The sequence below is a fragment of the Lepisma saccharinum genome, chromosome 14, assembly GCF_977018435.1.
Source record: "Lepisma saccharinum chromosome 14, izLepSacc3.1, whole genome shotgun sequence".
Lineage (NCBI taxonomy): Eukaryota > Metazoa > Arthropoda > Insecta > Zygentoma > Lepismatidae > Lepisma > Lepisma saccharinum.
The window spans coordinates 71046593-71066289 of NC_139242.1; the positions used below are offsets into that span (position 1 = coordinate 71046593).

At 38.4% G+C, this 19697-nt stretch overlaps 2 protein-coding genes across 6 annotated transcripts in view; one reads left to right on the forward strand and one right to left on the reverse strand.

Moving 5' to 3' along the window:
- LOC145999010 (regulator of G-protein signaling 9) overlaps positions 1-19697 on the reverse strand; it is a 304822-nt gene that overhangs the window by 183397 nt on the left and 101728 nt on the right. The window lies entirely within an intron of this gene.
- LOC145998606 (ammonium transporter 2-like) lies at positions 17476-19139 on the forward strand. Its single transcript, XM_083135058.1, has one exon. The coding sequence runs from the start codon at positions 17628-17630 to the stop codon at positions 19104-19106; it is 1479 nt and encodes a 492-aa protein (XP_082991184.1). The 5' UTR covers positions 17476-17627; the 3' UTR covers positions 19107-19139.

The window sequence follows — 19697 nt, forward strand, 5'->3', positions numbered from 1 at the left end:
GTCAAATATTTATGATTTCACGCGTTCGGGAACATATACCAGTTGGTCAGCTTCAGCCTCAGAAATATGAGAAGATATGGCTGTAAAACTACTATATTGCACATGGCACTAATTAAAGAGTTTAAGCAAAACGTTATAGTGACACATGTAGTGGCGTATCAAAAGAGGCACTTTGGAATGTCTTCGAGTAGACAGGTAGAAATAGATCTAGAAAGAAACTCTATTGGTCATTGTAAGTAGTCTTCAAAGCAGTTTTTTCAAGTTTTTAATTCTTAGTGTTGTTAGTATTATTATTAAAGTTATTAAGAGTATAAAAACAAAAGGAAAGGCAACAATAAAATAAAATACAATAACATTCCTTACTGTAACCTATAAAATACTACGAAGCCTTTACGTTTAAATCCAATCATTAAAATAAGAGTTTCATATTTAAGTTTTAAAATTGCACTAACTATTATAATTAGCCAATTTAATGGCAATTATGGGTACTTTATCACCAGCATTCTACCACCAATGACATTTTTCCGTAGGAGCTAAATGATTCCATCCATATATTTAATGGAAATTTAACCAAAGTTAATGGAAACATGGTCTGTACTTAACACTCCACAAAACTTAGCGTACACCCAGCACTGGCAACACAGGCTCACAATCAGCACTAGACTGACTTTGTAATTACAATAAGCAAAATATATGACTTCTCTACACAAAATGAGATAGATATCCTCTTGGTATGTCTGAAGAAGTTGAAAAATAAAGCATTACAATACCAAAATGAATACCTTAAAAGTCCAATGAAAATTGTATGGCACACTGTATACAGCTCAAATGTACATGTAGTATCAACTGTAACTTACGAAACGACCTCAAGGCTGCATCACTAATCAAGTGAGCTTCAAAACGCCATTTTTATTATTTTAAAGATGGCGCCTCCTATACACACTTGCACCAGTGAAGAGGAGTGGTTTCTTGCCTTCTGTCAGCCTAAAACGTAGAGGAATTTCTCGGAAAATGAAAATTTAATATCTCTGTGCAATCTTACCACACCATCACGTTTACTAATGGAGGAAAAAGTTTCACAATGGCCTCAGTTCGCAGGCAGATGGGTGGAAAGGCCTTCGCAGTGGCTCATTAAGTGACTGCACGTAAACCCCAAAGACTTATTCTTCTTAAGGTACACAGGCACTAACTCAAAGTTGAAAATATATGTAGATCAGCAATAGGTCTGTGCTAAGTTGCAGCAAACTTGCGCAACCCTACATACAGAAATCTAGTAGATAAGAAACCAAAACAAATGAAGGTTTTCACTTGACAGTCCCTTGTATATTTAGTTTACGTATTTTTTTTTTCCAAATATCACACCGAGAGTCTCGGACATTAAGTCTCGGTCTTACCTACCATGAACAAACCCTTCCCAACCTCATTCATCTCTGAACATATCAAAACATCCGAGAATCTCATCTGGCTAAGCCTCTCCAATCTGAAGCGAAGACAACCAAGATTACGGGGTTGATGGCAGCGGCAAGAGTTTAAAGGATGAAGTGGAAAACGTCTTTGCCTCCGAGAGACCCCTCTTCTCCTTCGCAAGATCAAAGCGGTCCGACCAGATTGCTTTGTCGTGTCATCTCTCGAGCCGTGCATCGGATAACAGCCTTTGAGGTGACTCGAGGGGTAAGATCAGATGGATATCTTACAAAGTTTGGTTGCTATGCAGAGAAGGCTACACGACAGAATGTTTACCTTGAAACAGTTCCCGCCACTGCCTCGTCTGCGGACTGTTGCTGCCAAATGTATGTTTGGTGCAAACCCAGGATGTTGCACGAGCCCTTCGAACGGTAAAGCAAATAATATCAATGAGCTACTAAAGCTCTTACATGGCAAATTGTTTTTCTCTCGCCATCCGGCTCCCTGGGTGTGAATATGGCAACCAATTGTTCAAATTCCTTCGGCTGGACCTTCGGCATGCGAGTGGGCAATTTTTTTTCAAATTTCCCTCTCCATTCGAAAAAAACTCTTGGATATTTCAAAATATGAAAAATTACATACGCTTAGAATTGCTTCTAGAGCATTGACATGAATTATCGTGGAGTTTTCTTTCACTGTTGACTAGATATTATCAATAGTTTCGCGATTACGTAAGTCTATTAAACTATCGATAACATCTAGACAACAGTGAAAGAAAACTCCACGATAATTCATGTCAATGCTCTAGAAGCAATTCTAAGCGTATATAATTTTTCATATTTTGAAATATCCAAGAGGTTTTTCGAATGGAGAGGAAAATTTGAAAAAAATCGCCCATTCGAATGCCAAAGGTCCATCCGAGCCTTAAGGGACCGTCGAGCTTAAGATAATTGTCGGGTTAGAAGATATTGTTATTTTAAGTTTACTTACGCACAAATCGAAAACATTAATATTATGAATAATCTAGACTGTTCGGGGGAAAAGTCAAAACGTTCAATTTTACATCAGGTAGTTATTTATGTTTATTACTACAATAGAAAACTCTATACGATTCTTCCTAATCGCAGTAATCTTTCTTATTTTTGATGTACGTACAACATGGTTTAAATGTTGGATCATCACGTATAACCATACTTATAATATTTTCTTTGATTCAGTGTGACTTAAATGAAAACAGAAAATCTTGCTTTGTGGCTAAGTACATTTTCCCTCCGAACACCCTAGATATTACATTACGAAAAAAAATCGTGAGAGTACATTATGTATACAAGAAACGTAACGATGAGTTCTGGTTATGCTCTGGTTCTTCATGACTGTTTTTTTAAAACCACTTTCTTGCATAAATATCCACAGTATCTTAAATCGTCTAAACAACATGTGGCAGGAAGATACTTTTTAATTTAATACCTGGGCAAATTTTAAAACCATTGAACAACAAGCTGTTTCTTTTGATAAATCGTCTCGCCTCTTGAACTGTATGTTAAAACATGTATGTGCAATTGTTTCTTAGTTTTGCCAGATTGTAAGTAAAACGATCAGCGTGAACTGACCTGGATGTTACGTGTGTCTTCTATAGGATATGACAGAAGAGACTGGAATTGTACACTTCAGTGGAAATTGAACTTGATTTAGGCTTATGTTATAACAACAGTAGAAATATATTCGGTTTTTTATGCTGACTGTAGTACCTTGTAAATCTTAAAAATGAAAGTATTTCAGTGATATTACTATTCTATTAGTTACAACCAATATTTACAAGATTGATTTCACTGACCTGCGATGGTTTCATTGCCGCCATCCTGTATTGTTTTCTAGGATGACTTTTGCATCCTGAATCAGGATCCGACGTTAATTTTTCCACATCACATCACATTTCTTTAAAATCTGATATTACGTTTATTATGCACATGCACTAATGCACTCATTACGTTGTTAGAAGAAGTGTTGCTTTAAATAAGATTTCCGCATTCTTTTATTAATACAATCTCCTGCAGCCATCTGGCAACCCTGTATAATCACTTCGCCAATCCGGCCCCTCCAGTAGCCCAGCGTTGAGCGAGTGGGGAGCGTGAAAGGGAAAACAAGTTACTGCATGTACATACGTACATATTTTGTGCAATAAACATAGGTTTTGCCATTAAAATGAGTTTCTTAAAATGAACCTCCACTAATCCGGCGTTTTCGTTAATCCGGCAGTCCTCTGGTCTGATATCTGCCGGATTACTAAGAGATTACTGTACATCATTGTTTCTCTTCTGGATCTGACGCGGAAATGGCCGGCGCTACTTTTGTCTGTGATTTCTCACCAGGTGGTGTTGAAAATCAACCCAACCTTTTCGAGCAAAGTTCCTTAAATGACTTTGTTCGAGATCTTGGTCTTACAAAGGAATCTGCCGAGATACTTGTGTCTAGACTCCGTGTTAGGAACATGTTGGCACCAGGGACGACGTACTATTGGTACAGACATCACGAACAAGAATTTGCACCTTTCTTCTCTGAAGAGGGAACTTTGGTTTACTGCAACAGCATTCCGGGGGTTATGCTGAAACTAGGAGTACCACAGTATGACCCACCCTACCCACTGGAGACTTTTTATTTATGCCTCCAAGCGCAGTTTGAAGTGCGCCTTTCTTCACAACGAAAACGAACTTGCATCAGTTTCTGTTGCACATTCAGTTATTATCCGAGAAACATACGGAAATCTTGAGATGATGATGTGTAAAAAAAAAGTACCAGGTACACAAGTGGCAAGTGCGTGGTGACTTTAAGGTGATAGGTATTCTGTTAGGTCTACAAGCAGGTTACACAAAGCACCCTTGCTTTCTTTGTGAGTTGGACAGTCGAGCAAGGTCACATCACTGGACCCAAAAGGAATGGCCACGTAGGCAGTAGATTGTAGGCTCGAAAAATATAAAACAAAAAAAGTCTTCTTGACAAGTCCAACATACTGTTACCTCCGCTTGATATCAAACTAGGGTTTATGAAGCTGTAAACAATGAAGGTGAATGCTTTCAGTACCTGTGTCATCGATTCCCAGGCATCAGTAATGCCAAAATCAAGGAGGGTATCTTCACAGGTCCAGATATGAGAAAACTTTTTTCTGATGCTAATTTTAAAGACGTTATATGCGCAGCAGAACGATCGGCATTGAAAGCATTCCGGGATGTAGTTAAAAACTTTCTTTGCAACACATCCAGACTACACACAAATGGTGGACAGAATGCTTATTTCTTTCCAAGATTTAGGCTGCAATATGAGCTTAAAGGTTACATTCACATCTTGACTATTTCCCCGATAACCTAGGAATGCTGAGCGAAGAGCAAGGAGAAAGATTCCACCAGGATGTAAGGGAAATGGAACGCACATATCAAGGGAAATGGAACAAGAACATGCTGGCAGATTACTGCGGGTTACTGAAGATACAATCCAACTACAGCTCACTAGCGAAAAGCAACGCAAAGAAATTTCTTAAAATAAGTCAAGATATTATAAAATTGAAACCGTGGACTTGCCATTCTAGAAATTGTTACCGGTACCAGTAAAACAGTAAGTGCAAAGCGGTGTTTAGAGATGCTTTTAATATAGTCTTCTTCAATCCTGTTTACACAATACAGTACTTATATTTATATTATTCTCATAAATATAACAGTAATATAGAAGTGTTCAGATGAGTAAAACTAACAAGAAAATATAATTCCTTACATGTGATAATAGTGTGTATTAATCCTGTATGTGCGTGAGAGTCTTATATACTCACTTTGATTTTGCAAAGAAACCTGACGTGATGAAGAAAAACTGATTTTAGTTCCGGATTTAGCACGCACGAAATATAAAAAAAATCACTATTTGAACATTATGCAATAACCAGAAAGTTTAAATTCGCAGGCCTGTGTTTTCTGATAAAAACAGGTACTGTTTGCTGATGTGCGGGTTGGAGCGAGGGGTCCTATCGGTGAATTGAATTTTCCCCGTACGTAATATTGAAACTCCACAATTCTACACTTATTTCTAGCTGCAATACTACGATATCATTGGTGGTCACATCTTTAAACTCAACAGCATTTCGCCGACCACTAGACAATAGGTAATATCCAATTAACATTGTATGCTAAAATTGTGCAGTAGTTTGAATTCCACTTTAAACCATGAGTCCAGTCTTGATTAGCCTATCTGCAAATAAAGTATTTTAAGAAAAACAGCGGAAAAATATGTTTTACTATTCAATACAAATGGTTTGATTGATTGATTGAATTGTTGTTTTAAGTCCACTTTATGCACAGAAAGGCTAATCGGGACGGGACCTACAGTTTAAAGTGGGATCAATACAAATGGAAGTGAACGAATGAGAAAAACGAAGCTTCAATGACCAGGGCGCAAACAGACTACGTAATGATTCTTGAGAGGTGCTCACAGACTACAAAATGATGAAGACGAAAAAAGGGCGGAAGGGGGGCAGCTTCCTCATTTCCAAATCGGGTATACGTTACGAAGCACTTTGCAGTCCCTGGCGAGTCATTAAAAATCTACGATCTATAAATAGAACGCTTCTTTCCTCCTCATCCGAGGAAGGTAACGTAATTTCCACTCTTCGGGGTCGTCGTACTTCGGATGCACTGCACCCTAGCGCCTTGCCTCGCAAATTTCTGATAACAGAAAGTGGAACATCTCGAAGCTGAAAGTATGTTTCTTTTGTCTTGTCTAATTTTGGATTCGCATTTACATACACATTTATGCCTAACGACGCTAGAAACATGAAGGTAATTATGCCATGCAACAAGCCATATTAGAGCGTACGAAACAATAATATTACCATCCTTAGCTGTGATTCTAATATTCTTGTTTCACAACACCCACGCTGTCCCCTTCATACCAGTGCCAAAAGCCCCTGCATATTTCTAAACAACAAAACTGTATATTTTCAATTGTGTTTAATGATTGATTGATTTTTATATTATGGGGGTGTAAGGGGTGACCTTCCACGTAGTACACCCAATTGTCAACCTCACTTCCACGTAGTACACCCTGGACTACTTTTTGCAGACTATCGATGCTCTGGCGACTGGCCCTATGGCCAGTATAATTGTGTGTGTTGTCCTGTCTTTTGTCCTTATGTGTGCTGAGTGCCTCTTTGCAACCTCAGCTTTTAACGAAAGTCATACAATTTTAATATTTTAGTAACACGACATTGCAATTGTTATTTTACTTATGGTAAGGGGCTGGACCCCATATACTGTGACGGGTGCAAAATAGCCTAACTGCTGACGCACCGAAAATTTTATATTCAAATCAAAATTCTTATATTATGGACACATCAGCACATATGCTATATTTACCTGTCACCCGATGGCGTAGTGGTAACGTCGTCACCTTGTAATCAAGGGGTAAACTGTAGAGTCAGTTCCGATGAACCTATCTTTGCATAAAGTGGACTTGAAACAACAAATCAATCAAGCAATACGTGAATGAACCACTTAACTAAAACAAAATTGAGGAAAAGTCCCTAATACAAAAATAAAATATGTTAAAAATAGATTTCTCGTATCGGACAAACGGCTGAAATTTGCTAGTTCATTTAATTTGAATATTCGTACTTACGTATTCTGCATTGAGAAACATTACTTAAGATGGCATTTCGCTTATTTCACGGAAATAAGCTCTATTTGCGACATATCGAGTAAGTTTTCTTCGTTTCTTTTTGCCTTCGGTAACAAGCAATATGGCGATCACAGTTTCACTACCGTACTCGGCATGCAGTGTTTCCACCCCACTGCCTACGTAGCCCATAGGCGCCGACTCCATGGGGCTTAGGGGGACTCGAGCCCCCCCCAATGTTAACGATGTGGGGGCAGAGCCCCCCAAATAATTTTGCTTAAGAGGATCTAATGTATTATTTTGCTTCACTTGTAAAGTTTACTCTGAATTGTGCCACATGAACTTAACTTTAAACACACATTTGAAATGTTCTAGACCAGCAACTTTGGGGGGGCTGAGACTGCTAAACCATCAACTTGGGGGGCTATGACCAGAGACAGCAAAACACATGACTTATTACTATATACTAAGTATATAATTTTGAGTATTGTTAAAATTTTTACTAAAAAGAGTTTCAAAAGACGATGTGCATGAACTAGGGTAGTTCGGGCTACAAATGGCTCTCACATGACATTCAGAACGAGATCAATGATATATTAGGGAGATCTGTTTTGCGCTCCGTGGTAGCAGATATTAAAAGTCGGGAATATTTTGCTATTATGGTTGACGAAACTTGTGACATATCCATCCGTGGACAATAATGCTGCATTCGAACTGTGAATAAAAATTGTGATATTTTTTAGGAATTCATGGGCTTTTATGAGATTCCGAACACTGAAGCAAAAACTTAAAAAAGGGAGAGAGAGTCATTTATTAATTTATTTCAGTGACCAGAGCCACCCCAATAATTTTGGTAAGTCGGCGCCCCTGAAGCCCCACAAACCATTGACGCATAGCCCCACGAACCATTCATACATAGCCCCACGAACCATTTCCGGTAAGGTTAGGTTAGGTAGGGTCACGTATAGGTTACAATAGTTAAAACTTGGTTTCGAAAAAAACATGCGTAGCCCCACACACCATTCTCGCATAGCCCCACGAACCATTGACACATCACGAACCATTGACACATAGCCCCACGAACCATTTACGGAAACGTACCTTCTTCAGTTACAAAAACACGTGTTTGGAAACACTGACCGGGATTACGTCATCACACACAGGCTACATCCACCTCGAAGTAAATGGATGCAAGGGCTTTCGTGCATCGGTCACACATTTATATCGAAAAATAGATGATTTACCGGCAAAATTCAATGAACGATACGAGAAAACAGTTCCCCGAACTTCCACAAGTATAAAGAAACTGCATTTGGTAAGTAATTTCTCCTGTAAATTTGATGAAATCCGTCTGTTACTTACGAGAAATTTACCAATATCCTTACTAAATTTCTAAAACTAATGCATTCAGTCATTACTTAACAAGAACTAAAATTATACTATCTCTGAGGACAAAAACCTCCTTACCGTGCTTAAATGCTGAGGCTGTGAAGGGTCACAGCACACACAAGAACAAACACAGGAGAGCACGACCCCACAAATGATTAATTACCCTCTCCATGTGCCCAGGCACCAGGGATGCGTAGGCCTGGAGGAAGTTTTCCGGGTGTAGACTGACTTTTGAATACCTTACCAGAAGGCTACCCCTTATATGCCCTCAATCGTGTTTAAAACTTTGCTCTAAAACTGTAAGTCTTCCACAATCAGTTTCAAATCTACACAATCAAATGTGTGTGTATTTTAAAAAGTGTTGAAATTAATTCCAAAGAAAACTGGTAAATATATCATAAAATAGCAACTGTACAAATGTCATAATCGCGGCTGTTGTTGCGTTGTGAAAAATTTAACTTGATTAGAAATTAATAAATTTGATTGCATATTGCAGTTTAATTATAGTGAATTTAAAGATAACGAGATGCAATCTGAAACGCGATTATCTTTAGAAATATGTATCAAGTGTTACCTTAAGGTTTAATATTGATGAATGAGTACAAATGCCACAAGACAAGTCACAATATCCATTCGTGTTTCCACAGGTAACTAGTAGTACCAGATACATAGTATTAGAACTTCTAATTTTCTTTTCCATTTCAGATAACACATTCTCACACAAGCACTGTGCGAATTAAGCTTTTTGCTTTGAGCCCACTCAGTGGCTTATTTGTGATTTATGGAGGTAGGAGTTTTTGAGTATGCTCAATTGTATGTGTTACTAGTTAGTAAACTAAACTATTGCCTTGCTGTTGTAAGTGCCTTAGAACATTGGTACTCACCTAGATCACTACATTCTAAGTAATTTAGAAACATCTAGTATATTTGCATTCTGAGAAAACCCAAACGTATGCACAAAAAGAACTATCGAATTAGTAATAACGAAAACTGGGCCAAAATTCTATTGTCCAAGTTCAAACTTAACGTCCACCTAACCTACTTATACGTTTCTGTGAACACTTAAATACAAGGTGGCGCAAAAGTCATCACCTGATTTTCGTAGCCTATAGCTTGGGTTTTAAATAAACAAAGTAGGGGTTCTTTGTGTTAAACTTTTATTGATACTTGTAAGTTTAATGTCCTCAATTTTTAAACATAACATCTAATAAATGACCAACATTCGGAATGATGCAAATTTGAGCTCTTTTTTATTGCGTTTTCCATGGTGTTGGAAATCTGCGGGGAAATGTTCTCAATTTCATGCTGAATATTGTCCTTTAGTTGCTATAACGTTTCTAGCTTATTCATACAATGACTTCAAATATCCCCAAAGGGAAAATTCTGGAGAATGGAAATTGGAAAATGTCTAAATTCTCATTGTGTCAAGATTACAGATAGATTATTTCTTAAAAATATTGTTACAATTTTTCCACGTTCTTGTGGGGTACACTTGTTCATTTTCGCACACAATAAATTTCGTAAGTATCGTCTATTTAACTGACAAAACACTACTGATATAAACAACAGTGGCGTAGCGTTATAGTACGCCCGTACGCCCGGCGTTCCCAGATTTAAAATTTCAAAAATGCTTAAATGCTGTGATTATAAAGTAAAACGTGACTAATTTCATATATGTTTGACCTTCATGGCATTATAATGGCTATTTTTCGCGATCCGCTTGCAACGCTCCACTCTCAACACTCGTTCTAGCATCTCTTTTCAATGCCTTTCCCGGCCGGACGCCGAGCAGGTTCGGCGTACAGGACTCCTATATTCCTTGCTGCCTTTATGGAGGGAAAGCTTCCATTTCTACAGCACGCGCGTAAATGGGCTCTCTTACGCCAGCGTACGAGAGGTCTACAGTGATTGGTTCATGTGACCCTTCCTGCCTTCTGAACCAGACGACAGCGGCAGAATTCCTACCCAGTTCTTCGCTCTTCGCGCTCATGCAACTCGTGCTGTGTGATGCTACAATACGCAATATTGACTGACGTAACTTTACCAATCTCAAATATGTTGCTTCTTAATGGCCACTGCATTGTATAATTTATCGCACGAACAGCGATGTGTATTAGAAACTAAAAGATCAACACAGTTTATGTCAAATAAGTTGGTGAAGTCCTCGTGATAGAAATTCAGCGTGTTGCTGCTCTACCACTAAACCCGCAAAACTATTATTTTTTATTGTATTTTTTCGTTATTATCTAACTACTTAATATTGTGTGAATGGAAATGTTTAGCATTCATTTCAAAACTCTTAACATCGAATGGTCTCTGGAGAAAATTATTTTAAAATGTTTATCAGCATTCTCAAGATGTAATAAACAGTGGTCTGAATTACTAATCGGCACTGTTACGTCGTAGAGTGTACGATATTTGGATCATCCACTCTGCTTTTCACAGTGCGCCAAGACGACAGACGTCCCTGGTTCGAATCCCGGCGTGAGCACGGGTGTTCTTTGTCAGTGTCCCTTCATCAATATCATCACTCATATTCATATTCGCAATTAACCAAAAGTGGTAGAAAAGCGAAGTAAAATAAACCAAATCAATCAGTAGTTGGATCGCCCACAACAATGACGTCTACTGTTGTGCAGAGGCGCTTGTGATTCTGGTAGGTTTTTAATGACTTGCGTCATGCAGAAAGATATAAAAAAAGGTATAGAACACCAGAGTTCAAAACATCTGTGGCATAGTGAAGCATCTAATTTTCTATCTAAAACATGCATGGATGATGTTTTATTGAAAACCCAGCTTACTTCAGGCAAATAATACCTGTGGCGACTAATACCATAAGTAAATTATTAAGGGAGAAAGGGTCGACTCTTCCTTCGGACTTGGCGTTTCCACACGAAATGTCCATGCTACGCCACTGATAAACAACAAGATATCAAAATAAAGGTCAGTTCAAATAGGATGATGACTTTTGCGCCACCTGTTACGTATAAAATATCAGTACTTTGCCATGAAAACAAGTGCAAAACAGCCTATTGTTGCCTCGCATCGGTGAAGCCTGTCAATTGCAGAATGGTGTCCTTCTTTAATTCACAAGGCTGCATATTTTTCGGCAGGGAATTCTTTGATGACTGAACCATTAGTGGACACGAATGATATTTCAATTGTGTTTGTTGCATACGGCGTAGTTAAGAAATGGAATACTACAGGGCGAATCATAAGTCTCCATACAAATTGTGAAAACGGTGACTAATGTTTATCCTTTTCAGGCAGGTGAACCAATGAAAAAGAGATGCCACTAACGAAGGAAGAACGGATTGACATCATTCTGTTGGCTGGGAGTTGTACCACCCGTCATGTAGCATGTACATTCAATGCAACCCACAGAACGCAGATAACCAACGACACCGTGGCCAAACTTATCAAGAAATTCAGAAGGACAGCTTCCGTCGCCGACGAAAGCAGGGCTGGAAGACCAAAGACGGCAACAGATGAAAGGAGGGGTAACGCAGGTGCTGACAGCGAAGACCAGGAGTCCGACAAAGGGGACCCGACGCCTCTCTGTGGAAATTGGAATCAGCCAAAGCAGTGTATTGGTTAGAGCGCCTAGCATTGGACATGGAAGGGAGACATGTGGAACATATCCTTTAACTGTAGGATAATATAATGCAATTTGTAGAAAGAAAATAAACAGTAGTCACAGTTTTCACAATTTGTATAGAGACTTATGACGCACCCTGTATATGTCATCTTCTTTGAAAGGGACAAAAACATCCCTGGCTGGGATAAAGATAATTTTATTTTGCCGTGAATAAAATGCTTTGTGGGGAGGAGATCCCCGTTAATTCTCACACTGCATACAAGTAGTTATTGAGGTGAATTCAACATGTCACTAGTCAATAGGATAGAATGCAGCATAAAGCTTATCCTATATATTTCGAGAATTCGCCTTCGAGACGGAGACGAATGTTTATAAATCGAGACAAGACCGAGAACGAGACTGCCAAGTCTCGTCTCGTAACAATTCATTGAACTCTATGTCATTCCACTGATGCACCTTATTTATTTCACTTCGCAATCATTCCTTATAGCCTGTGACAACGCCGGTCATCAATCAGAGAACAAAGTAATATAAGCTCTCAGAGATTTCATTCGCCTTCGGCGCTTGAAGAAACGACGTTAGCGCCTCCCAGTGATGGATAGGCAAAACCCCGAGCCTCCGCTCCAATAAAGGTACAAGCTAGCGATTCAACAAATGGTAATGGCCAAAGGTCCCACGTCGACTAACACCATTCCGTGCACACAGTTTATTTTTCTTTTTCTTCTTCTTTCTCGTTTCCTAAAGTCAGTAAAGAGGGAGAGAGGAATAGACGGTTCTGTTTCTTCTGGTGGAAGATTTAAGACTTTCGTTTTCTTTTCTTCGGTGTTTCCACATCACCGGTTGCAAGAAAAATCCGGTTTCTGCTTTGGCTAAAAGAGAGGGGGGAAAAAAGGGCACGAAAACCTTATCCAGAGGGAATATAAATTAAGACGAGCTGGGTTACGACTCAAGGAAGAAGAAAGAAAACTGTCAAAACGAAAACAGATAAGAAAGTAATTTCGGTTTACTTGCTTTCGCAAGAAAATTAATTTTCATTTACTGTCTTTCGTGGATGCAAGGCGTATTATTAAAACCACTATTATGACGTTCCTTGTAATTTAAATGTACAGTCAAGAAGATGGATGTATTCTCAGCCGTTTCGGTAGCCAAGGGTGTTCAGTGGTAGATTCACACTCTCACCACAGAAGGCTCGATTTCATTTACTCGCCAGTGACGATGGCAGCCTGAAATTAGTGGCGGGGTGAGGGGGAATTTTGGTTTCAAACTTTCGGCGACTAACTAAATCCGGATGAAAAACATTTATTTAATACTTTTGTTACGGTATTATTTTACCAATGACAAATTTTACAGTTAGACGTAAAGGTAAGATGTATTCTGTTCTATCATATCCGAAAGTACTTTTAAGCACGAAGATTTGGTGTGAAATAAATTATATGAACCCAATATGGCCAATTTGCTGTTCCCAGGTAGTTACATGGTCAATTCAACAAATGACGTTAGTATTTCACTTAATACAGTACAGTACGTGATCTAATATTTCATAGTCAAGTAATTAATTACTACAACTTTCAAGTGACAGGTGTTTATTTCTGTACATGTTATGATAGCTCATACTTTCTACTTTACAACAATGAACTTAGTTTAAATTTTAATCTAAAATACTGTTTATACCCAAGGAGAAAAGAACACTGTGTGCATGGACGTCCGCAGGATTTTTTCCAGGGAGGGGCAAGGAAGGTATTTTTTTCCAGGGAGGACCAACATGGCATATTTTCCCCAATAATAGTGTTCATCCCTCACAAAACATTGCTTAAATTTGAATTTATTATGTTCGTGAAATAACACACATTATTGTGGCTGAAATTAAATTATATGTGTGAAATATGTATTTTTTTGTTGACTTTCGTTTTCAAGGGGGCCACGGCCCCCCTTACCCCCGTTCTGGACGCCCATGTAGTGTAAGGTGTACTCAATATGGCCTACATAGGAATATATCTTGAAAGACATGCGCAAATGTGACATGTGTTACTCTTATGTTCACGTAATGTGTGTGGAACTCACTAAGGATGATAGACGCTCTTTCATTTGGCCAGACTGTGATGTGTAATCCATGGTCTTCTTGTAACAAATTGTGACATGTCACTCCATTGTTTATTAGTTTATAAACAATATTTCTTTGTGTAAATCTCATGTCATTATGTAAACAAAGTGTAAGTGTATACTTACCTACCTATAAAAACAAACATAGTTGTACATTCTTTGCAATTTCTGTTACATATTTTGATGTGGAAGAACAAAATATATGGCGTAAACGTAACTTTTTTAATAAAATATTCTCTACACCCATGTTATTATTTGAAATTGGCTCCAATTTTCAGTAAAAGTCCAGAAATGTTCAGTCTTTTGAATCTTGCCACTACTTTTATCATTCTGACTTTGTACACCGCTAGATACAATCGCAAACCTTAGGTTGGCCATATTGGGTTCAGGTACCTTATATTGTTTCTTTTCCTAAATCATTATTTAGTGAAATAATATCAAAAACTTACCATTCATATCAACAGTACAAAATTCACTATCGACGCTAGGTGTCTCAGGTTCGAATCCCGGCCTGGGAATGGGTGTTCTTTCATCACTCATCCTCATCTTAGTGATTACCCAAAAGTGGCAGAAATGCGAAGTAAAATTAACTACATAATTCAATCAAAATACACCATAAAAAGTACATAAACTGGATATACGCATAATGGAAAACATTATGTTTAAAAAATTTCTAGTTGTTCTATCTTCACTCGAAATGCGTCGTCTACCGTTATTTCTATTCATCCTCATTCCTGTAAATGGTAAAAATAAAAATGCAAGTTATTTTTAAGCCGTAGGAATTTCAGCGCGTTATTTCAATACTCCCATAATATGTCAATTTACTCTTGACTACATAGCAGTGTAGCAGTGCAATTTTGAGAAACATTTTTACGTATTTAAAGCTTGTGCACTGATATAAGCATTAGAATAACCATCGCTTCCTTCAATCTATCATTGGCGATGCAGATTTATCTTCTGTGTGCAAATCCCCTTTATCGTGTTTACATTCAGGCTGAGCTAACCCTCAAAATGAAAGCAAACAACGCGTGGATATTTTCCACCCTCTAGTGGCAAAGCTTCAAACTAATCTTCGTTAAGTGAAGCTCTATCTCATGCCTCGGAACTCCCGAGAGCTTTTTGCTTTATTTGTTGGCCCCAAATCTTACGCTCACTTAGGTTTATCCTCGCAACACCCGGCCACACGCACACAGACGAACACATCACATTCGATCGATGACCAACCCACACAATTCTGTTGAAAGCATCAATTCTAAAATCTAAAAGGAAGGACTCAATTCAAACAGGGTGAAAGTATTTGTCAACCAGCAAGAGTGTTGGAAACAGGACGGCAAATACTTTCCCATGATAAAGAGAGTATACTTAAGGGTAATTTATCAAAGTTAAAATGCATGACCTTAATTTCGACATGTCAACAACAACGATAGATAAATAGTTCATTACATATGGAGTTCAAATCAACATGAATGTATTATTACTTCCAAGATCTACAAATGCAGGTGAACTAATGAGGGCAATGAACAACAGCGAGATGACGTTATATATGTACGTGGAATTTTGGGAGAAATATAGCTACATAAGCAAAAGCTCAATCCAATGGGCAGATCCACGCGAAAGACTTAAGTTCTTTCCTCATAGTAAGTGATCTCTCAATTTTTTTTTCCATTGATGTCTTTGCATAAGCATCTCTGGAGCCCATTCAATTACCGGGGAATAATACACTTCATCTTCAGCCGTGATCGAGAATGTTTGGATACCTCTGCACAGGCCCGCTCCCTTATATGGTATGGTACAGTGGGATGCATAAGTATTACCTAGCAAACTTATCGATCTCCATGTATATTCTCTCTGTTTTACCCAACGAGATTTTCTGGAATTGATACAAAATGCCAAACTAGCTGCTGAAAACCTTTGCACCAGTACACTTTAAAATCCAGACCTTAAATCCACGTAGGATCCAAGAGAAAATTTAATGAAAATAGTTATGAGCAATTTGCCGAGTAATATTTGTGTATCCTACTGTACGGTGCAATACCAGCGAACAAATTTACATTTTCACATTTACTTAACGGAATCAATTTATATGAAATACAGTAGAAAGAGTCTCAGTATTGAAAGAGGTAAATATTTAAAATGAATTATCATGCTCTATACATAATATGCAATAAACCAATATTATGGGCATTTTATTCAACTATTCCAGAATATCTTAAATCCATTCAATGACACAGAAATGTATGTTTAATTAACAAATACATCTACTCGAGAAGTTTTCTCGTCTTTGCAATTCATCTAGTGAGTTAATAGAACAAACAGGCGATATTATTCTTCGATAAGTATGTAAATTATTTTAATGCACTATTCCGTTTTTTTTAAGAATCATTGTATCGTGGAAAATAACTTTGCGATTGTAGAACTTTAAAGTGTCTCTCTTCCAATCTCACAAACTGCCAAATGACGTCATTCATCATTCTCAAATCCAGTCCATTGCCTCCGTTATTTACCTACTTTGATTCTGCCACCAAGAAATAAAACTCAAATGTGAAGAATGGGTTTCATTATGTGCAATACATAAATCACTAGAGTTTAATGTTATGAGAGAAGTCAGATGACATTGATACATACAGTAAGAATGAAGAATGCACTGTAGATTGTTTTTATAAGGTACTATCGGCATATTTGAACACGGAAATGACCTAAGAAGGTGAGAATAATAAACCAAATTTTGAACGCGTAATGTATCGTTAACCACACAATATGTTGCGAGTGCTTGTAGGTCGTGTTTTGATTGGTCAACATTTGGCACGTTTGGGACTTGTGCCCTCAACTTTCTGTCAGTGCGGAGATGTAATCTAATCATTCAACCATTTTTTTCAGTGCCACCGAAGGAAAAAAAAACATCGAGACACTTTACATAAAAAAACTTTCAACGCGTACAGACTCCATTTCCGATGTCCATATCTACTCAGTTTGCGATGTCCATATCTACATTCATCACTGAACCTCGTACTGCAGTTATTTGGATGGTTTATATTTTCGCTCGAAAACATAGGAATGCAATCTAAACACTCATGACCCCAACTATTTAGACAAATTAAATATAAAAGACCTTGTAAAGTCATAATATCATAATGGACAGCAGCATTCAATAAGAAGTCCGTAGTGTTTTGAAGAAAGTGAAATATCAATCAACATGTTGGAACATAAATAATAGTACCTTAACTCAGCAACTTTGGCTAGAAATCGCAAAAATATGCGGTGTGAGCCAACAAAATAACGACGATGTTAACCACATGTAGGCCAGACCTGACTTACTGGTGTAGTCTCAGCATTGTCGCATTTTCTAAGTTGTGCTCAAGTTAATAGAACTAATTGTGTTTGGACTATCTTAACGAGTGTTGGGGATGGGATATAAAGATTTTTGATAGAATTTTTTATGTGTAGACATAGAAGAAAATTATGGTTAAGAAAATGAAAAGCTTGGATGTTTGCAGGAAAAGTGATCGTGAAGTTTAGGATTACAATGGAATCAGTCGATTATGAAGAGACGTCAACAACAACATTAAAATATAATGAAACTATAATTGAGTTTGGAAAGCATATGGACGTATGGTATACCGTGTTGTGTGGAATGGCAGTCTTGTTCGCACGAACTGGTTTTCTTATGTTGCACCTCTGTTGTGTCCCGACACACAATGTCATGGCCATCGTTATACAAGATGTTTTAGATGTGACACTGTCCAGCCTAGTTTTCATCGTTCTTGGATTCGGTCTGGCCTTCGGAAAAGATTTTGCAAACGTAGTTGGCACAACCAATTTCTTCTTAACCGGCGAGTACAGGTCGGAAGTAGCACTCCTTGCTTGGTGTATTTGCATCACAGTGACGGCTATAGTGTTGTCAGTGACAGTATCTAGGGTCCGAATGGTCAGCTTCGTGATACAGACAGTAGTGTTTGTGGGTATCATCCTGCCTTTGATACTGCACTGGACCAAGTCTGATCGTGGCTGGATGAGAACACACACACTTATGGATCATATGGTTGAGTTTCAGGATTACGCTGGTTCAGCATTCATACATGTGTGCGGAGGCACCGTGGCGTTGGTGTCCACAATAGCCTTAGGAAGGAAGGTGATGGTTCTTGCAGAAATGGATGAGAAGTCTCTGCCTCCATCTTCACCAATATTAGCAGTGACAGGGTACTTCTTTGTAATTCTTGGCTTCGTTGGTATCGGCAGTGCATCTTTTATCTGCGTTAGGAGAGGAGTTGGCATTGCATACAGGTATTCAATCGATGTCGTCCTCAACACAGTGGTAGCGATATCTTCTGGCGTATTGGTGACTCTGGTAGTGAGCTTCTCGTTCCAGCGTCAACTCACAGCATACTGGACGGCCTTGAAGTGCATTCAAGGCGGTTTGGCAGGTCTCGTATCAATTTCCGGAGGTCTTAACGCTTACACATCGTACGCATCTTTCATCATTTCCACAATCGGTTCTCTGATCTTCTGCCTATGGGCGCCTCTTGCAGGGAAAATGTTCGTGGAGGATTACTTAAATACTATCGGTGTCCACTTTCTCTGTGGAATATTTGGAACACTTATGCCTCCACTGGCTGACAAAGAATACGGTTTTATTTATGGAGGAAGCCACCAGGCGCTACTCAATCTTGGCTGGAACTGTGTGTGCTTAATTGTCATTATAGCATTCGTCATGTTCGCAATAGCGACAACAATATGGTGCTTGAACTTCTTCGGCATCTTGAGAACCGTTGATGATGAGGTGTGTAACATCAGAGCTCAGATAATTGCTTCTCAATCGCCCGGGAAGACTGCATGCCAGAGACTGTTTGAACCAGAAGAAGGAAAGACCGTTTACGTTCGACCTGGATACTGCAGCAAGACAGAGGTGTGCGTCGAAAACATGATCACCCACAATGAGCCAATGTCATTTCACGAAGAAACCTGAGTACTCTCCGTGAATAAATTACTGCCACATTTATTCGGTGTTTGATTTGACTTTCGGGTTTTTCTAAAACATGGTAAATACGTATTTTATGTTTATATGTGTTTCAAAATTCAATCAAAAACTTAACAATATAAGGTAACATTATATTAATACGCAGGTGTATATATTTCTCATAATAGTGTGTGGATTACTCCATGTTTACTTGAATTTTACTTTTACTTTCACAAGAATGCACCTGCCCCCAGTGTCTTACCTGCACATTCAACGATTTCTGTATCACCTACACAAACTCGCGCAATAATAAGGAAATTGCAGAGACGTAAAGATGAACTTTGAATGTGGTTTGCTAACAGTTGTGACTTTTTTATTTAGATTACACTTGTGTCGCAATAAGTATTGCTGTCGAACAATATTACGGCTCACAGAGTAACCCCCGGTGTTTCTAAATGCCCCATGGTAACTCCCGCAGTAAGCTATATTTCAAATGCTAATACAACACATAGAATTGGACTACAAACCGGAATTGATGTCGATGAAATAGCAATCATTTCGCTTATCGGCATTGTGAAGTAAATTATTTGCTTCCTTTCA

What these genes read in the sequence shown, in the direction of transcription:
- LOC145998606 (XM_083135058.1), top strand. Translation starts at nt 17,628, where the DNA reads ATGTTTGCAGGAAAAGTGATCGTGAAGTTTAGGATTACAATGGAATCA.